We start from the raw sequence: 16,575 nt of genomic DNA on the forward strand, positions 1-16,575 counted from the left end.
GTGTATGTACCTCATTGGAAGAGGTTTTGATGTTGGTGTTGACATAAGAGATATCTTATGGAAAAAGACATTCTATGGAGTCAACACACTTTTGCATGAGTTGAAATGTTGGTTTATGATTTTAGAGAAGTTCCATGAAAGGAGTTCTCTTAGATCTATAACCTTAATGCATGCATGTTTAGCTAAAAACTTAGTGTTTTAACCCCATCAAAAGAGTTACACATTTCTTCATCATAGTCAACATGTGTGATGTGTGTGCATAGTGTACATTATGATGCATGATATGAGAATGGGTTTAAAAGGGTTTCAACCTCCATCCTTTCGACCAAACCGCCTCAAGCATTTCATGCCCAAGGTTGAGGTTCAATCTACTCGGGATGAATGAGGGTTCTCCATTACATCCTAAAGGCTTCTAAAAATAAAAAAAGAGGGTTAGAAGAAGAAGATGCAAGGTAAAAGAAAATAAATAAATAATTACTATCCCACCTTGTCCCCTTGGAAGTCTTGAATGAACTTGAGCTTGAGAAGTGAACTTGAGAGTTAAAGGATGTAGTTGAGGGTGAGTTGAGAAAGTTGAAGGTTGAGAGATGAGAGATGAGTAGAGAATTGGGTAGAGTTTTAGGTTAAGAGATGGGGGCTTGAGAGCATGAGTTGATCATAAAAAATGAGGGTATTTATAGAGTTTTTGGAGAACTTTTGGGGATAAAGTGGTCCAACCCTAAAAATAAAGAAAATGGACATGAGATTTAGGTTATTTCTTTTTGGATTTTTCATTTGTATGAGGGTAAAGATGACATTTGTAAAGAAATCCTAAAAGCATGCTTTGATTCTTGATTTTTTGATAAATAGAGGTGAGAGAACAAAAGTACTTTTGGGAGGATGAATGGGGGAGTGACATGTGTAAAGGTGGAGTGGTAGGTAAAAAGTAGATCTTGGTTTATTCGTAAATAACTCATAAAGCAAGGGGTGGAAGTGTAGTTTTGAAATGGATCAATGGGAAAACAAAAGTACATTTGGGAGGGTGAATAGGAGGATGACATGTGTAAAGGTGAAGTGGTAGGTGAAAAGTAGATTTTGATTCATTTGTAAATAACAAATAAAGTAAGGATGAAAGTATAATTTTGAAATGGACAAATGGGAGAACTCCATGTATGTACTTAAAGATTCCTACCTTTTGAGGGCATAATGGGAAGTCCTCTCACCTTTATGGATTATTACCAAAGACCAAATAACATTTTTGGTTTGACTAAACTTTTTGAGAAGGGTATTCTTGAGTTTACACAAAAAGGAAGTTGACCCTCCAATTGGATGATGCATTGGGCATTGGGGGCTTATGAGGTATCAACATGTGTCATCATATGAAGGGGTGAGAGAATGGACTTGGAGTGGGCTTGGTGTTGGGTTTGGGTTTGAGTTAAGATATGGACTTGAGTTTAGGTTAGGACATGGACTTGGGTTTGGGCTTAGGATGGACTTGGGTTTTGGGCTTAGGTTGGGCTAGGTAATGGATTTGGGTAATTGGGTTTAAGTTGGGCTAGGTAATGGATTTAGGTAATTGGGTTTAGAATGGCCTTGGATTTTTGGCTTAGGTTGGACTTGATTTTGGATTTGGGATATGGACTTGGGTTTGGGTATGGGTGATGGATATAGGTTTAAAGTGGATTAGGGACAAGGTATGGGCATGCAATGATATGAGATGATGTATGTATGCATAAAAATGATGCCAAGTGGCAATGCGGGTCCATTGAGAGGCTTCAGTTCTAAATCGAAATCAACTCGAGGAAATTTGGATCTTCCTAACGGGTTTGTGCAAATTGGGGTGTCTACAATACCCCTATTTGTTTTCACTAAAAGATAAAATGAATAGATGTATTATTGGTAAAATAACATGTTGGAGAATGCTAACATCCCTCTAAGGTCTTGAATGTTAGCATTCTCTCTCTCTCTCTCTATATATATATATATATACATAGGTCAAGATCCGTGTGCACATATATCTACTAATATATCTACAACGTGTTTTGTCTTATGTAAGTTAAAAGTTTCAGATCATCCTCACCAAAAATTAGTTCAATCCAAAAAATTTAACCTCATCAAAAGTGGTTTACAAAAAATGAACGGTCCACGATTCTTCAAATTGTAAACTAGGGTTAGAAATTTCAAAATGAACTGATTTTTGGAGAGGATAATCTCTTCATCGTAGAGATCATCTTCACAAAAAATCAACCCATTCCAAAACTTCTAACCCATGTTTTGAAAAATGTTTGGTACAATGTTTGGCAAACTTTAGGGCTATTGAACCGCTCCCATATATATATATATATATATGGGATGCATTCGAAGGTCTTAAAGAGAGCCAAACATTTTTCAAAATAGGGGTTAGAAGTTTCAGAATGGGTTGATTTTTTGTGAAGATGATCTCTACGATGAAGAGATTACCCTCATAAAAAATCAGCTCATTCCAAAATTTCTAACCCTAGTTGACAATTTGAAGAATCATGGATTGTCTGATTTTTGTAAACCACTTTTGATGGGGAGATCATTCTCACTAAAAATCAGTCCATTTCAAAACTTCTAACCCATACATTGAAATAATGTTTGATTATCTTAAGAGCCTCTGAACGTCACCCTATATATACATATTTGGGGCATGTTTGGTACCTTACTAGTTACCCTACGTTTTGTCCTACAGTGGTTAGAAGTTTTGGAATAGGCTGATTTTTTGTGAGGATAATCTATAATGAGGAGATTATTCTCATAAAAAATCAGCTCATTCCGAAACTTCTAAACCCATAAAAATGGTTTACAAAAAATGGAATGGTTCACGATTCTTCAACTTGTAAACATGGGGAAAATGTTCAGCACCCTACTATTTACTCTATGTGTTTTGTCCTACATGGGTTAGAAGTTTCAGAATTGGCAGATTTTTGGTAAGGATGATCTCTACGGTGAGAAGATAATTCTCTTAAAAAATCAGCCCACTCTGAAACTTCTAGCCTCATGTTTATAAGTTGAAGAGTCGTGGACCGTCCATTTTTGTAAACTATTTTTATGGGGTTAGAAGTTTTGAAATGAGCTGATTTTTTATGAGGATGATCTCCTCATCATAGAGATCATGCTCACCAAAAATCAACTCATTCCAAAACTTCTAACCCACGTAGGACAAAACGTAGGGTAAATAGTAGAATGTCGAACATGCCCTTATATATATTGGTCTCCACCTTATCCATTGAGTTGGAGAAGAAATAAACGCAATTGGAGATGATAACATTCCTACACTCTTAGCCATGGTGTTTCCACGTCTTTTCTCAAGCATGGTTTCTCTCTTTTTCTCAATGACATTGATGAGGGCTTAAAATAAGTCAGGTTCAATCGGATATGAGTATGTTCATATTCGATTTTTTTAATTTGGACTTACTAGCTAAAGCTATATCTGAACCATTTTTTTATATCAAACCAATATTTGGATCTAACATGTCCAAGGTTATTTCAAGAAAAAATCATCAAAACTATGATTTGAACTCAAGACCTTTTTCTTTTTGGAAAGATACCTTGGAAATTATGCCCAATACATATTATTTTATTTATTTATTTATTTTTTTAAACTCCTAAAAAATATAACTCACACAATAATATATTATTCGGATCTAGACGGAAATAGGGATGGACCCAGATCCGACTAGGTCAAGTGATGTCAACCCATAACTGACCCATTTTTTTAATTCAAATATATTTGAAGGAATCAAATCCACTAAATTTAGATTCAGATCACTCTGATTTTGAATAAAATTCGATCCATTTTTAGCCCTAACATTGAGATTCCTGATGTTTGGATTGGACCAAATAGGCTTGGTCTTGGATTAGTAAAGTTTTAATCGGATCGGATTTGGATCATGGGGCAAAAATTTCGGATTGGTAACGATTTGGTAGTGATCCAGTTCCGAACCGATTCATTGCCAGCGCTAGCCTAGAGTGACCCAAGGACGACGGTGGGAGTGAAATCGTTAAATAGATCTCATCTAGGGTTTTTGTTCCCAATTGACTCAGGCGAAGCCATGGATCTATTACAGAGTTACACAGAGAAGAGCGACGAAGACGAAGAACAACAACAAAACCCTAATTCAGCCTCATCTCCTTCTTCTTCACCAGATTCATCTCCGCTTCGAATCTCTCTCCCTTCGAAAACCTCTGCTCCTAAAGTCGACGACACTATGCTTGCCCTAACAGTTGCGAACGCAAATCAAACCCTAAATAAACCCATCGATCCAGTACAGCACGTCGTCACCTTCAATCCTACTTACGACCAGCTCTGGGCACCAATATATGGCCCTGCACATCCCTACGCGAAGGATGGAATAGCCCAAGGCATGAGAAATCACAAATTAGGGTTTGTTGAGAACGCTTCGATCGAATCGTTTGTCTTCGATGAACAATACAACACATTCCATAAGTATGGATATGCAGCTGATCCCTCGGCGTCGGCTGGAAACAATTATGTTGGGGATTTGGAGAAATTGCAGGAGAACGATGGGATTTCGGTTTATAATATCCCTCAACATGAGCAGAAGAAGCGAAAACTCGAGAAGAAGAAAGAATCGAAGGAGGATGATGATCCCGTCGTTGACATGGATTCGTCCGAGATTGATAATCCGGCTACCGAGGATTGGTTGAAGAAGAACCGGAAGAGCCCGTGGTCGGGGAAGAAGGAAGGGTTACAGGCCGAATTGACCGAAGAGCAGAAGAAATATGCAGAAGAGCACGCAGAGAAGAAGGCAGAGAAGGAGAGAGGTGGCGGCGGAGATAAAGCTGAAGTTGTATCTGATAAGAGTACATTTCATGGGAAGGAAGAAAAAGACTATCAGGGTAGGTCTTGGATTGCTCCCCCCAAAGATGCTAAGGCGACTAACGATAAATGCTATATGCCCAAGAGATGGATTCACACTTGGAGTGGGCACACTAAAGGTGTATCGGCAATTAGGTTCTTTCCGAAGCACGGGCATTTGTTACTTTCAGCTGGAATGGATTCCAAGGTCAAGATTTGGGATGTTTTCAATTCGGGCAAGTGTATGAGGACTTACATGGGACATTCGAAAGCTGTTCGAGATATATCATTTTCAAACGATGGGTCCAAGTTCTTGAGCGCCGGGTATGATAAGAACATCAAGTATTGGGATACGGAGACTGGGAAGGTAATCTCTTCGTTTTCAACTGGAAAGATTCCTTATGTGGTTAAACTTAATCCGGATGATGATAAGCAGAATATACTTCTTGCGGGTATGAGCGATAAGAAGATCGTTCAGTGGGATATGAACACAGGACAGATCACACAAGAGTACGATCAACATTTGGGAGCCGTAAATACTATAACTTTTGTGGATAATAATAGGAGGTTTGTTACATCAAGTGACGACAAGTCACTTCGTGTGTGGGAATTTGGGATTCCAGTTGTTATAAAGTACATTAGTGAGCCTCACATGCACTCGATGCCAGCTATTTCGCTTCACCCCAATTCGAATTGGCTTGCGGCACAGAGTTTGGACAATCAAATTCTTATTTATAGCACAAGGGAGAGGTTTCAGCTTAACAAGAAGAAGAGGTTTGCGGGGCACATAGCGGCCGGATATGCATGCCAGGTTAATTTCTCTCCAGATGGACAGTACGTTATGTCAGGAGACGGTGAGGGAAAGTGCTGGTTTTGGAATTGGAAGACTTGCAAAGTTTCCCGAACTCTGAAGTGTCATGAAGGCGTTTGCATTGGGTGCGAGTGGCATCCGTTAGAACAGAGTAAAGTGGCAACTTGTGGCTGGGATGGCATGATTAAGTACTGGTAATAACCCCACCCCTCTCTTTAAATTTATTTGAAAAATTATTTTGTGTTGCGTGAAAACAAAGTAGTCTTATCTGTTGTTATGCTAGTATATTACTTGAATTGCCTTTTGGTATTAGTTTATTGTCAATATGTACTGATTTTGTGGAAGTACCTTAGTTTTCTTTGAATATCTAATTGATGTGCTATGTCTGTGTAGTATGAAAGCATAATTTCACATTTATCGGAGAAGTGAAAGTCTCATTAACTTGTATGGGTCAGTGTGTGTATGTTTGTATTAAGATATTCTTTTATATGGGATATGTTATTCCTCAAATTGATTGAATGATACATGAGAAGCCTGTTTAAGTATTTCCAACTTTTTTCCCCATTGATGCCCCCTTCGTACTGGCTCATAGACCTTATGATACCATTACGTCAATATTTTTTTGGGTAATTATATCACATAAAATGTTATTAGTTATTACAAAGTTGAGAATGTTGGATGGTTCTTATTGAACGGATGGAGGGTATACCCTCTATGTTACCATTACGTCAATATTTTTTTGGGTAATTATATAATATGTTATTAGTTATTAAAAAGTTGAGAATGCTGGATAGTTCTTATTGAATGGATGGAGGGTATACCCTCTATGCAGAGCAAATAAGACCCACCCTAATTCCCAAGTTTGGTCTAGGCTAAGTTTAGGAATGTTTGAGTTAGTTTAGGGGCAGTGTAGTCAAGGCGAGTGCCTTAGTGCGCCTCAAGGCGGGGTGGACCGAAGGCGCCTTAATACATGTGAGGTGAGGCTGTTTAAGTCAAGGGCACTAGGCATGCACCTCACTAAAAATGAATTAATTTATTTAAATAAGGCACTAATTTCAGATTTGATTGTATACTTTTTTTACGTACAAAATAAAATTTATTTGGATAGTTTAATTTTTTACCATTAAAAATATTGAATTTTGCATTTGGTGATTTACTCAGCCCAAGCCCATTAGGACTTAATTGAATTAGGCCCTATAAGTGTATCGGGCTAGTCTAAGGTTGAGCCTGCCTTTTTAGGGCCTGGTTAGTGCTCAACCAAGTCTGACCAGAACTCACTCATTGATAGCCATAGTTGTTCTGCCGCAGGAGCGACAACACATGTTGTTGGCTTACTTTTACTTCTATTTCTACTCTTACTCTTTTTTTCTTCCTTTCTTTTTCTTCTCCTTATTCCTCTCTTGTTTTTCGTTTACTATTGATCGTTCTTCTTCTTGAAGTGTGGAATACTTTAACTTGTTTGTAAAAACTCACATTTATACATGTTAAAGTGTAAAATATCTAGAACCCACCTTTCACTATTTAATTTTTTAATTTTATTGTGCTTTACTTAACTCAGGCACACGACTCGCCTTGCACCTTAGGCACTAGGAGGCCTTTGCGTCTTTTGCCCTTAATTGTACTGTTTAGGTTTCTTTTACAAGTTTACTTGGTTTAAGAAATTGTAAATAGGGTCTTGGATGGAAAGTAATTAAATTTTAAGTTAGTATGTAATTAAGGTTTAAGTTAGTGTTTAATTTAGTCAATTGTATTTTCGTTGCAAATCATTTTATTTTAGAGTAAACTAGATTACTCAACTCTTTCTGAGGAGTAAGATTTAGGGAACTTTATGGTGCTCCCCTTGTATAATCTATAATTGACTATGTACACTTTTTTTTTTTTGTGGGTAGAATGGATTATCTTGTATTGTTGATTATGCAATTGCTTTGAGGTTGGTTTCTTCTACATGATTGATACGACTCCAACCAAAGGGTGCAACGCCATAGCCCATAGCCTTATCCTTGGATTGTGAGACTCATATCCCATGTTCTCTTTCTTATCAATCTTTGTACTTTCATCTTCCAAACTAGATTGGTATTTTTAGATGGAATATTTGGGTGGCATGTGACATCAACGTCACTTTGCTGCTATGCTTTAAATCACATACTCTAAAATTTGATGTTGCTTCATTTTTCAACCCATCCACACTAGTGTCGTATGGGTGACATACGACAAGTGGACTATTTAGGCCTTGGTGTGTGAACCATAGTTTTATGGTCTCACACATTGCACTAACAACATAGGGTTTACAAAAGGTCAAATATTTGACATCTGAGATTGAGAGTTGGTTGGTTAAGAAATGTGTTCCTTCGTCATTGAGATCCACATCTCTTGGCCGTGCCATATTTAAACGCTAAAGGTACAGTATGATGTAAACATATTTGAGGTAAATCACATCCAAATGAACCCTTTTAAAGAGACAAAAATAAACTTTTGTCATGTTGTAATACTCACCTTGTACTGGAGCCACCTATCTACTGGCTTGAAGGCAAATCAAATATGTTAACCCGGGGTAAGGTGGTCAATGTAGTGATGTCCCAGCTACTACAAACCACTTCTAATGGGAGACCTCTGTAAACATCCTGTAACTTTAGTTAGGTATGGGACCTCTCTCTTGCTTTGAGTTCTCTTTTTCCCTTTGATATACTAGCAACCTACACAACACGCCATCATATCATAACCTTGTTTGCTTACATTTTTAATTCCGAAGTCTCGGAAAAAGTTAAGATTGCTGCTGATTTCAGACTAGAAAGTTGAATCCGCTATTCTTGTAAGATTTGAACCTTTGAACCTCTAAGCTCTTGAGTCTTTACTTTTGAAGCTTAACCGTAGATTTTTTTATATTAGTTGCTCTAGCTTTTGAAAGTCAGATTGTCTTATATCAACTTTTTTGTAAAAGTTTCATCATTATTCATTAGGGAAACTGAAGGCGTGGGTGGTTATGCTTAATTCCAAGGCTTATTTTGACTCTTGAGATTAGTCTAACACAATAAATTGATTGACCTCTATAAATGACAATCACTTGTGTGCTGCACCTAGTTACAGAACTTGGTGCAATGGTGTTGATTGGTAACATTTTGATGCTCCAAGGAGGCATCTCAGGGAAACTCTATAATACTGTAATCCTGGACAGATTGATTTTAAGTATTACAATATGATTACTTATATTAAAAAAAAAGTATTACAATATGGTTGACTGGATTTTTTTTTTATCATGTTTGAAATTTCTTTGGGAAGATAGATTTAAAATTATATCTGGATTAGATTATGATTCTTGAATCCTTCTTCAGGTGGTATGTATTATGGAAAGGGAAATAGGTGCAGTTTTTTTTATTGAAAGCTAAGAATTCTGACTCTCATATGGTGGAATAAGCTGCTAAAGCCTAATGTATGACCAGGAGATTGTGCTATTGACATGTGGGTTGAGATAGAGAACTAGTTAATACTAAAATCTATGCCAATCAACTGACCTTTAGTTACCCACCCTAATTCTATAAATAATATCATCATCATCAATCTCTTTCCAAATCTCCTTATGAATGATTGAACCAAGATAAGGAAATGGTGCTTCAGGATTTCTCTTGGCCATCAATTATGCCCCTTTTGAATTTTTTTTACGAACACTTAATACACTCTTCATGCTCCATCTCAATTAAGCCCTTTTGAGCGTTAAAGCGTCCTTAGCTTTGCACTTACTCCTCTATTCTCACAACCTGACTAAACTTTAAATCAATTTAGTCAGTTTCTGTTTGGAGAGTTTACTGTCATTCCATCCTCTTCACTTGATGAATGTGATCCTCCCATTGACCAAAGGAAAGCCCCAATCCTTGGTTGCATATTCTTTGTTTGATTCTTGGTTAAAAACTTGATTAAAATGCCCCATGGATATTGAACACATCAAATTTCTTAACAATCTAATGGAAGCTGGGCTTTTTAAGCCTCTGCCCATATAGCTTAATTTTTATCTAGATTGACTTGAAGGCCAGTGAAAGATTCACAGCTCTTGAAGGCCCTTTAAAGAGGAGCAACAGATTCAAGATTCCCCTGAAAGAAGGCCATTAAGTCATCTACAAAGCACAGATGAGACACTTCAGGCCTTTTGCAATTGTTGAGCAGATCATAATTCCCCTCCCTAACCTCCTTTTCTAAGTTAGCTGAGAAGGAATCTATGACCAAAACAAAAAAGATAAGGGGACATTGAGCCAACTTGCCTAATTCCCTCTCTTACCCTCAAAGCATCCCTTGAGGGTTTTATTCAAGGAGATACGAGTACTTGGCTGTAGAGATGCAAGCCCATTCCCAAATTGATGAAGTTGTTTGGGACATTGAAATTCTGAAGGCAAGCCTGATACCTTCCCACCTTACACTATCATAGGCCTTCCTTAAGTCAATCTTTGCCACACATTTTGGACTTTGGTCTGATCTTTGGAAGTTCGTCAGGAGTTCGTGGGACAAAAACGATATTGTCCACAATCTTCCTGCCCTTGACGACAGCTGATTGATTATAGCTTATTACCTTTTGAACAACAGTCCTTAATCTATTAGCCAAGATCTTAGCTATGCACTTATAAATGGTATTGCAACAAGAAATAGGCCTGTAGTCATCCAAGGAATTTGAGATTTTGACCTTAGGCACCAAAGTAATAGCTGTAGATTTTACTTCTTTGAGCATATTTCTACTCCGAAAGACTCTTATTAGCTTTACAGAAATCCCTTCCAATGATGGTCCATAACTTCTGGAAGAAGCTGTAGAGTTTACTCCTAAATCTCTTTCTGAATTATGTCCAAGTCTGCTTTCAAGTTCAAAACTCTCTCCTCAGTCCTCCCCATTCTCAGTCTGCTCCATTCCTAAAGGTGGGGTGGCCTTTTACACTCTTTAGCTTCAAAACACATTGGAAGAAAGGGTTTTACCTCTGACCTGAATGCTCCAAGCAGCTTGGATTACTTCCAAAAACTTCTCCCTCTCTGTCCAATTTTTGAAGACAGCTTCAGAACTATTGAAGGAACTGATCCATTATGGGTTCACATTATTGCTTCTGCCCTCCTGGTTGTTGCACCTAGATAAAAGCTCCAACTCAATTTAAACCCTTTTCGACATTTAAGCAACCCTAGTTTTGCACGTACTCCTCTATTCTCACCACCCGACTAGTTAACAATTTAATCAATTTAGTCGATTTTTGTTTGTAGTGTTTGCTGTCATTCCTTCGTCTTAACTCGATAAATGTGATCATCCCTGGCTATGTATCTTTTGTTTGATTCTTGGTAAAACTTGATTAAAGTGTCCCATGGATGTTGAACAAATCAAATATCTTGCCAATATAATGGAAGCTATGGTTTTCAAGCCTCTTGTCCCATATAGCTCACTCTTTTGTTATAGTATTTTGGATTGAATTGTTAGCCACATGCACAATTTGTAGTTAGGTTGTTATGCCAAACAAAATTTGATGCTGATACATGCTTTATATGTAAAATAAGAGTTTGTGCCTCACTAAGTCACAAGGCCTCCTTGAGGACATCAACTTTGCACTACTAAACTGATTTAGTTACTTTTTAATCTCCAATTTTGAAGTTGGGATGTAGTTTATGTCCTTTTATCCTTCCCAACTCTGATGGAAATTGGAATCATGTACACTATTTACTCTTGTTGAAATCCTAAGATACTCATAGTGTAGCTCCTTTACTTAATTGATGGCTAATTTATTTTCTCGTATCTGACCTGCAGGGACTAGTCTTCTTTTCCAGCTCTTCACTACTGGATCTGAATATCTGTTGATTAGCTTCATTCCAGACGACTTCTATGAAGGAAAAAAAATGTATAAAAGGAGGGAATGTTGTGGTGGGCTCTGTCTCAGAAATTATGATGGAAATTGGAGTCATAAATATTATAAAATAGTCAAGTTTCATGGTGATGGGTTCTAACCAGTTCAGTGAAGGTAAAGTCTTTTTCTTCCTTATTTTCGAGATCTGAAAATCGAATTAACCAGAACATGTTACACCATTATCACATCCAAGTTCTTTTTATTCCCTTTACTTTGTAGTGTACTGTGCCATACTAGTCTAATATTTAAGGCTCCAAATCACAGTGATGCATCCTCAGGTTTTGTAATCTAGATCTGTGCGGCCTTGTTCTTGGGTTCATTTGGTTTGAGTTATGGTTTTCAGTTTGTGGTTTGCCATTCTAAATGAAACCAGTTCTCAATTAGCTTTGGTTAAAGTATACGTATATCCCCAAAAAAGTTGGACACATTAAAATCATTTATGTATCAAATTTAAATGTGTATTAATCCAATTGTAACTGTCAAGTTTTCATATTCCAAAAAGCATGTAAAAGAATAAATGTTTTGGTGAGGATTAGTTAATTTGATGCAAAGAAAAAGTACTCTTCATCAATGAGGGCACTTGCACTAAAAAAAAAGAATTATGGAGAGATTGAAGATGTCTTTGAGGAGGAGAAATGTATATGTGATTGGATCTCTCAAAGCAAATATGTTGTATCTATACATTTCAGTTTGCTGAACCTAACAAAACAATTTGGTGTGTTGCAACAATTGGGTTCATAAATTTATTGATATGTGACCTGCCGTATTCGACAAACCCAACTATAGAATAATTTAGATCTTAGGTCTTTATATATATATATATATATATATATATGTATAGGGTCCCGTTCAGCACCCTAAGCTTTATCACACACTTTAACAAATGTGTTATATATATATATATATATGGGTCGGGTTCCTGCAACACACATTGCGACACACATATAGACAACGTGTTTGTCTTATATGGGCAAAAATGTTTGGAATGGGCTGATTTTTTGTGAGGATGATCTCTGTGATGAGAGGATCATCCTGGAAAAAAATCATCAAATTCCAAAACTTCTAACCCCATCAAAATTGATTTACAAAAATTGGACGGTCTATAATTTTTCAACAAAAATTGGACGGTCTAGAAGTTTCATAATGAGCTGATTTTTGGCAAGGATGATCTCCTCACCACAGAGATCATCCTCACAAAAAATCAGCCCATTCTAAACATTTTTGCCCATATAAGACAAAACACGTTGTCTATATGTGTGTTGAAATGGTTGTCGTTTGAACCTGACCCATATATATATATGGGTCCCGTTCAGCACCCTAAGCTTTACCACACACTTTAACAAATGTGTTTTGTCTTACATGGGTTAGAAATTTTGGAATGGGCTGATTTTTGGTGAGGATGATCTTTATGGTGAGGAGATCATCCTCACCAAAAACCAGCTCATTCCAAAACTTCTAACCCCATCAAAAATGGTTTACAAAAAATGGACGGTCCACGATTTTTCAACGTGTAAACATGGGGCTAAACATTTCGGAATGGGCTGATTTTTGGGGAGGATGATCTTCTAATCATAGAGATCATCCTCACCAAAAATCAGCCCATTCCAAAACTTCTAAACCATGTAAGACAAAAAACATTTGTTAAAGTGTGTGGTAAAACTTAGGGTGCTGAACATTTCCCTATATATATATATGGGAAATGTTCAGCACCCTAAGTTTTACCACACACTTTAACAAACGTTTTTTGTCCTACATGAGTTAGAAGTTTTGGAATGAGCTGATTTTTGGTGAGGATGATCTCTATGATTAGAAGATCATCCTCCCCAAAAATCAGCCCATTCCGAAATGTTTAGCCCCATGTTTACACGTTGAAAAATTGTGGACCGTCCATTTTTTGTATATCAATTTTGATGGGGTTAGAAGTTTTGGAATGAGCTGATTTTTGGTGAGGATGATCTCCTCACCATAGAGATCATCCTCACCAAAAATCAGCTCATTCCGAAACTTCTAACCCATGTAAGACAAAACGCGTTTGTTAAAGTGTGTGGTAAAACTTAGGGTGCCGAACGGGACCCTATATATATATATCAAGGGCCATATGAGAAAACATATGAGAAAACTTTCGTTTTTCAAAATAAGGGTTAGAGGTTTTGGATTTAGCTGATTTTTTGCAAGGATTTTCACTATATTGAGAAGATCATCCTCACAAAAAATCAGCTCAATCAGAAACTTCTAAATCCATCAAAAGTGATTTACAAATTAGTGATAAAAATTGGTAAAACGTCGACGGTCCACATTCTAAATTACTTTTAATGGGGTTAGAAGTTTCAGATTGGACTGATTTTTTTTTTTTTTTGATGATCTTCCCATCATAGAGATCATCCTAACAAAAAATCAGCTCAATCCGAAATTTCTAACCCATATTTTAAAATTTTATTTACCGTCGAAAGTTTTCTCATATGTTTTCTCATATGGCCCTTGAACCTGACCCATATATATATATATATATATTTTCTTCCTTTATCTCGGAGTCAGTGATTTTCTGATGTCTCCTTTGACACATGCCTCCCTGACGTGGCATGGGGTAGAACCCTAGATTTCTTCCCTCGGCATACACAATTCATCCTCATAAATATGTACAGTTGTGTATCCTGAGGAAAAGAATCTATGGTTTAAGCACATACCACGTCAGAGGGCATGTGTCAGAGAGGGGGTGTCCGAAAATTATTATTCTTTATCTAATCTTTCAAACAGCTTCTCATTTTAATGCATTTAGAAACCATCCTCTTAATTCCCTTAATAACAAACCTAATATCCAAAACATTTTGGTAATTAATGTTCATGTTCATGTTTCTTGAGGGCACAACTTGTGTTTAAGGGATCCATCTCATGATGAAATGGATCCCTAGAAACCTACACGGTACACCATTGAGAAGTCCAAAATTAAGAGCCCAAAATCATTTTTCATTGTTTGGGGATCAATGATTCGATTGCATGGTGATTAAATGACAAGCTAATCCAAGCCATTGGATTTGGGGATCATATCACCATTCACATTTCCTGTGGCGTTGGATTCTCATCTATAATTTCATTATGATGCACCATGAGCCATTCACTGGTGGCCTTAAAATTCAATACTAGGAAGTGATGAATCGAGATAGAGTTCAAGTTCGTATGTAACCATAAATTTTTTATTTTATGGGTAGAAACCAAAGAAAATTATTCAGAAAAGGAATAGAAAGGATGTGAACATTAAAATGATTATCCACAAGCCACACACCATATTTAAGTGGAAAATGCTGAAATGACACGAAGCATTTACTGCGATTCTCACAAGTCTGTCGTGGGATGTGCACATAACCATAGATGTGTTTCCTCATGATACGAGTAAAAACTATCTACGGTTATGTATGCATGTCCACGTTAGACTTGTGAGAATCACAGTAAATCCTGTGTCACAGTAAAAACTATCTATTTAAGTTGCTATACTAGACCAAGTGGATGGCATGAGTGAACCAATCAAAGCTCCAATGGTGGCAACCCATATTCTTGATTGGGTGAACATGCATACTAAATCCCATACTGCAAACGTTAGTGATCGATGCATTCCAGTTTTTGTGACGATGAAATCATGACTGAAGATTATGGAATCAAATTTTATTTTATTTTATAACTAATTAATTTATTTGATCCGTTAAAAGTATTTTCATTATACAAAGATTTGGGGTTGGCTAAAACAAAACTTAAACCTCCACTCCATTATGCTCAGAGCCACTTATTTTCTAAACAAATAGGTGAACTCAGCAGGTGGATTGGGTGTATTTTACTTTTTTTTTTTCTTTTATACATCCATTGATACTTATAGATTTAAGAATCTAAGATATTACATAAAAAATATTTAAAGAATAAATATAGTATTTGATATGGTATGTGAATGTCATTAAAGCCAATAATTATTTTTATGCTAGTTCTTATCATAACTTATAGATTGAATGTTACTGTATTTTTTTAATATGAGATAGAAATTATGAAACACAAGTACACAACAAATATGATTGGTTGATTCTAACAAGTGATTAAAATATATATAAAAGAAAAATAGATGGCAAAATCTTGAATGTGAGAAATGATTTATTTACATTATAATAGAAATACCTATAAAAAAAATTCAGTCTCAAAGTCATAGATGAGCACTCCTTAGCAACTACCCAAGGCCATCTAGTATATTTCCCTTATTATCTGTCATGAAACAGATAAAATAACTTTTCTTCTTTTATGTTATTTTTTTCTCATTTTTTATAAGCTCATCATGGAATTTTTTCTTGACAATAAATACCAGTCCAACAAGAATTTAGTTTAAGAAATATACCTTTTTGTGTTATTGAACAATGGGACAAACACAGAGAGAGAGAGAGAGAGAGAGAGAGAGAGAGAGAGAGAAGAGAGTTATATTCCTGTTTATTTACTTTATGTTATATACCTTTATGTGTACTTTGAACAATGGGACAAACAAGAGAGTGAGAGAGAGAGAATTTGTTCAACAAGAGACAAAAACAAAAGTAAAGTGAGAGCCTCTGTTATAAAATACAACGATGTGAACACTCCTAATATTAAATATATGATTTATGAAGTTACCTCTCCATTCTCATTGATTCAAGTTTACACCACAACCCTTGATCTCAAAATGATCACCCTTTGATTTATTGACCAACTGAATCTGACCCTACCCATTTCATTATTCCGATTTACTTTTGGTTAGAGAGATTCTATTGGCACACCAACTTTTACTTATAACACCATGATCCTTTTAAAATTGTTTTTTTCTTAAAATTAGTGTATCAATAGAATTCTCTTTTAATATTAGTCACCTTTAATATTGGGACTGACTAGTTGCACACCACCTATTACCAATTGCACACCATCACTTAAAAATTCTCATTTGCATTCTATTTGGATGATTATACTCCAAAAATAATTTTAAAAAAAATGTTGCTTTTCATTTTTTAAAATATTTTTTTTCTTCCTCAATTATGTCCATAAAAATTATTGTTGGTTCAATAATTTTTTCAAGAAATATTTTGTCA

The 16,575-nt window shown here is 36.2% G+C and overlaps 1 protein-coding gene across 1 annotated transcript; it reads left to right on the forward strand.

Annotated features, from left to right (window-relative positions):
• Window positions 1–3,979: 3,979 nt before the first annotated feature.
• On the forward strand, window positions 3,980–11,871 carry LOC147401101 (Transducin/WD40 repeat-like superfamily protein). The gene is made up of 2 exons (XM_086442243.1): window positions 3,980–5,827; window positions 11,395–11,871. Exons 1-2 carry the CDS (start codon window positions 4,056–4,058, stop codon window positions 11,399–11,401), a joined length of 1,779 nt encoding a protein of 592 aa, XP_086298369.1. The 5' UTR covers window positions 3,980–4,055; the 3' UTR covers window positions 11,402–11,871.
• The last annotated feature ends 4,704 nt before the right edge of the window (window positions 11,872–16,575 follow it).

This window comes from Akebia trifoliata, chromosome 5, assembly GCF_017979445.1.
Source record: "Akebia trifoliata isolate Shusen 1 chromosome 5, ASM1797944v1, whole genome shotgun sequence".
Lineage (NCBI taxonomy): Eukaryota > Viridiplantae > Streptophyta > Magnoliopsida > Ranunculales > Lardizabalaceae > Akebia > Akebia trifoliata.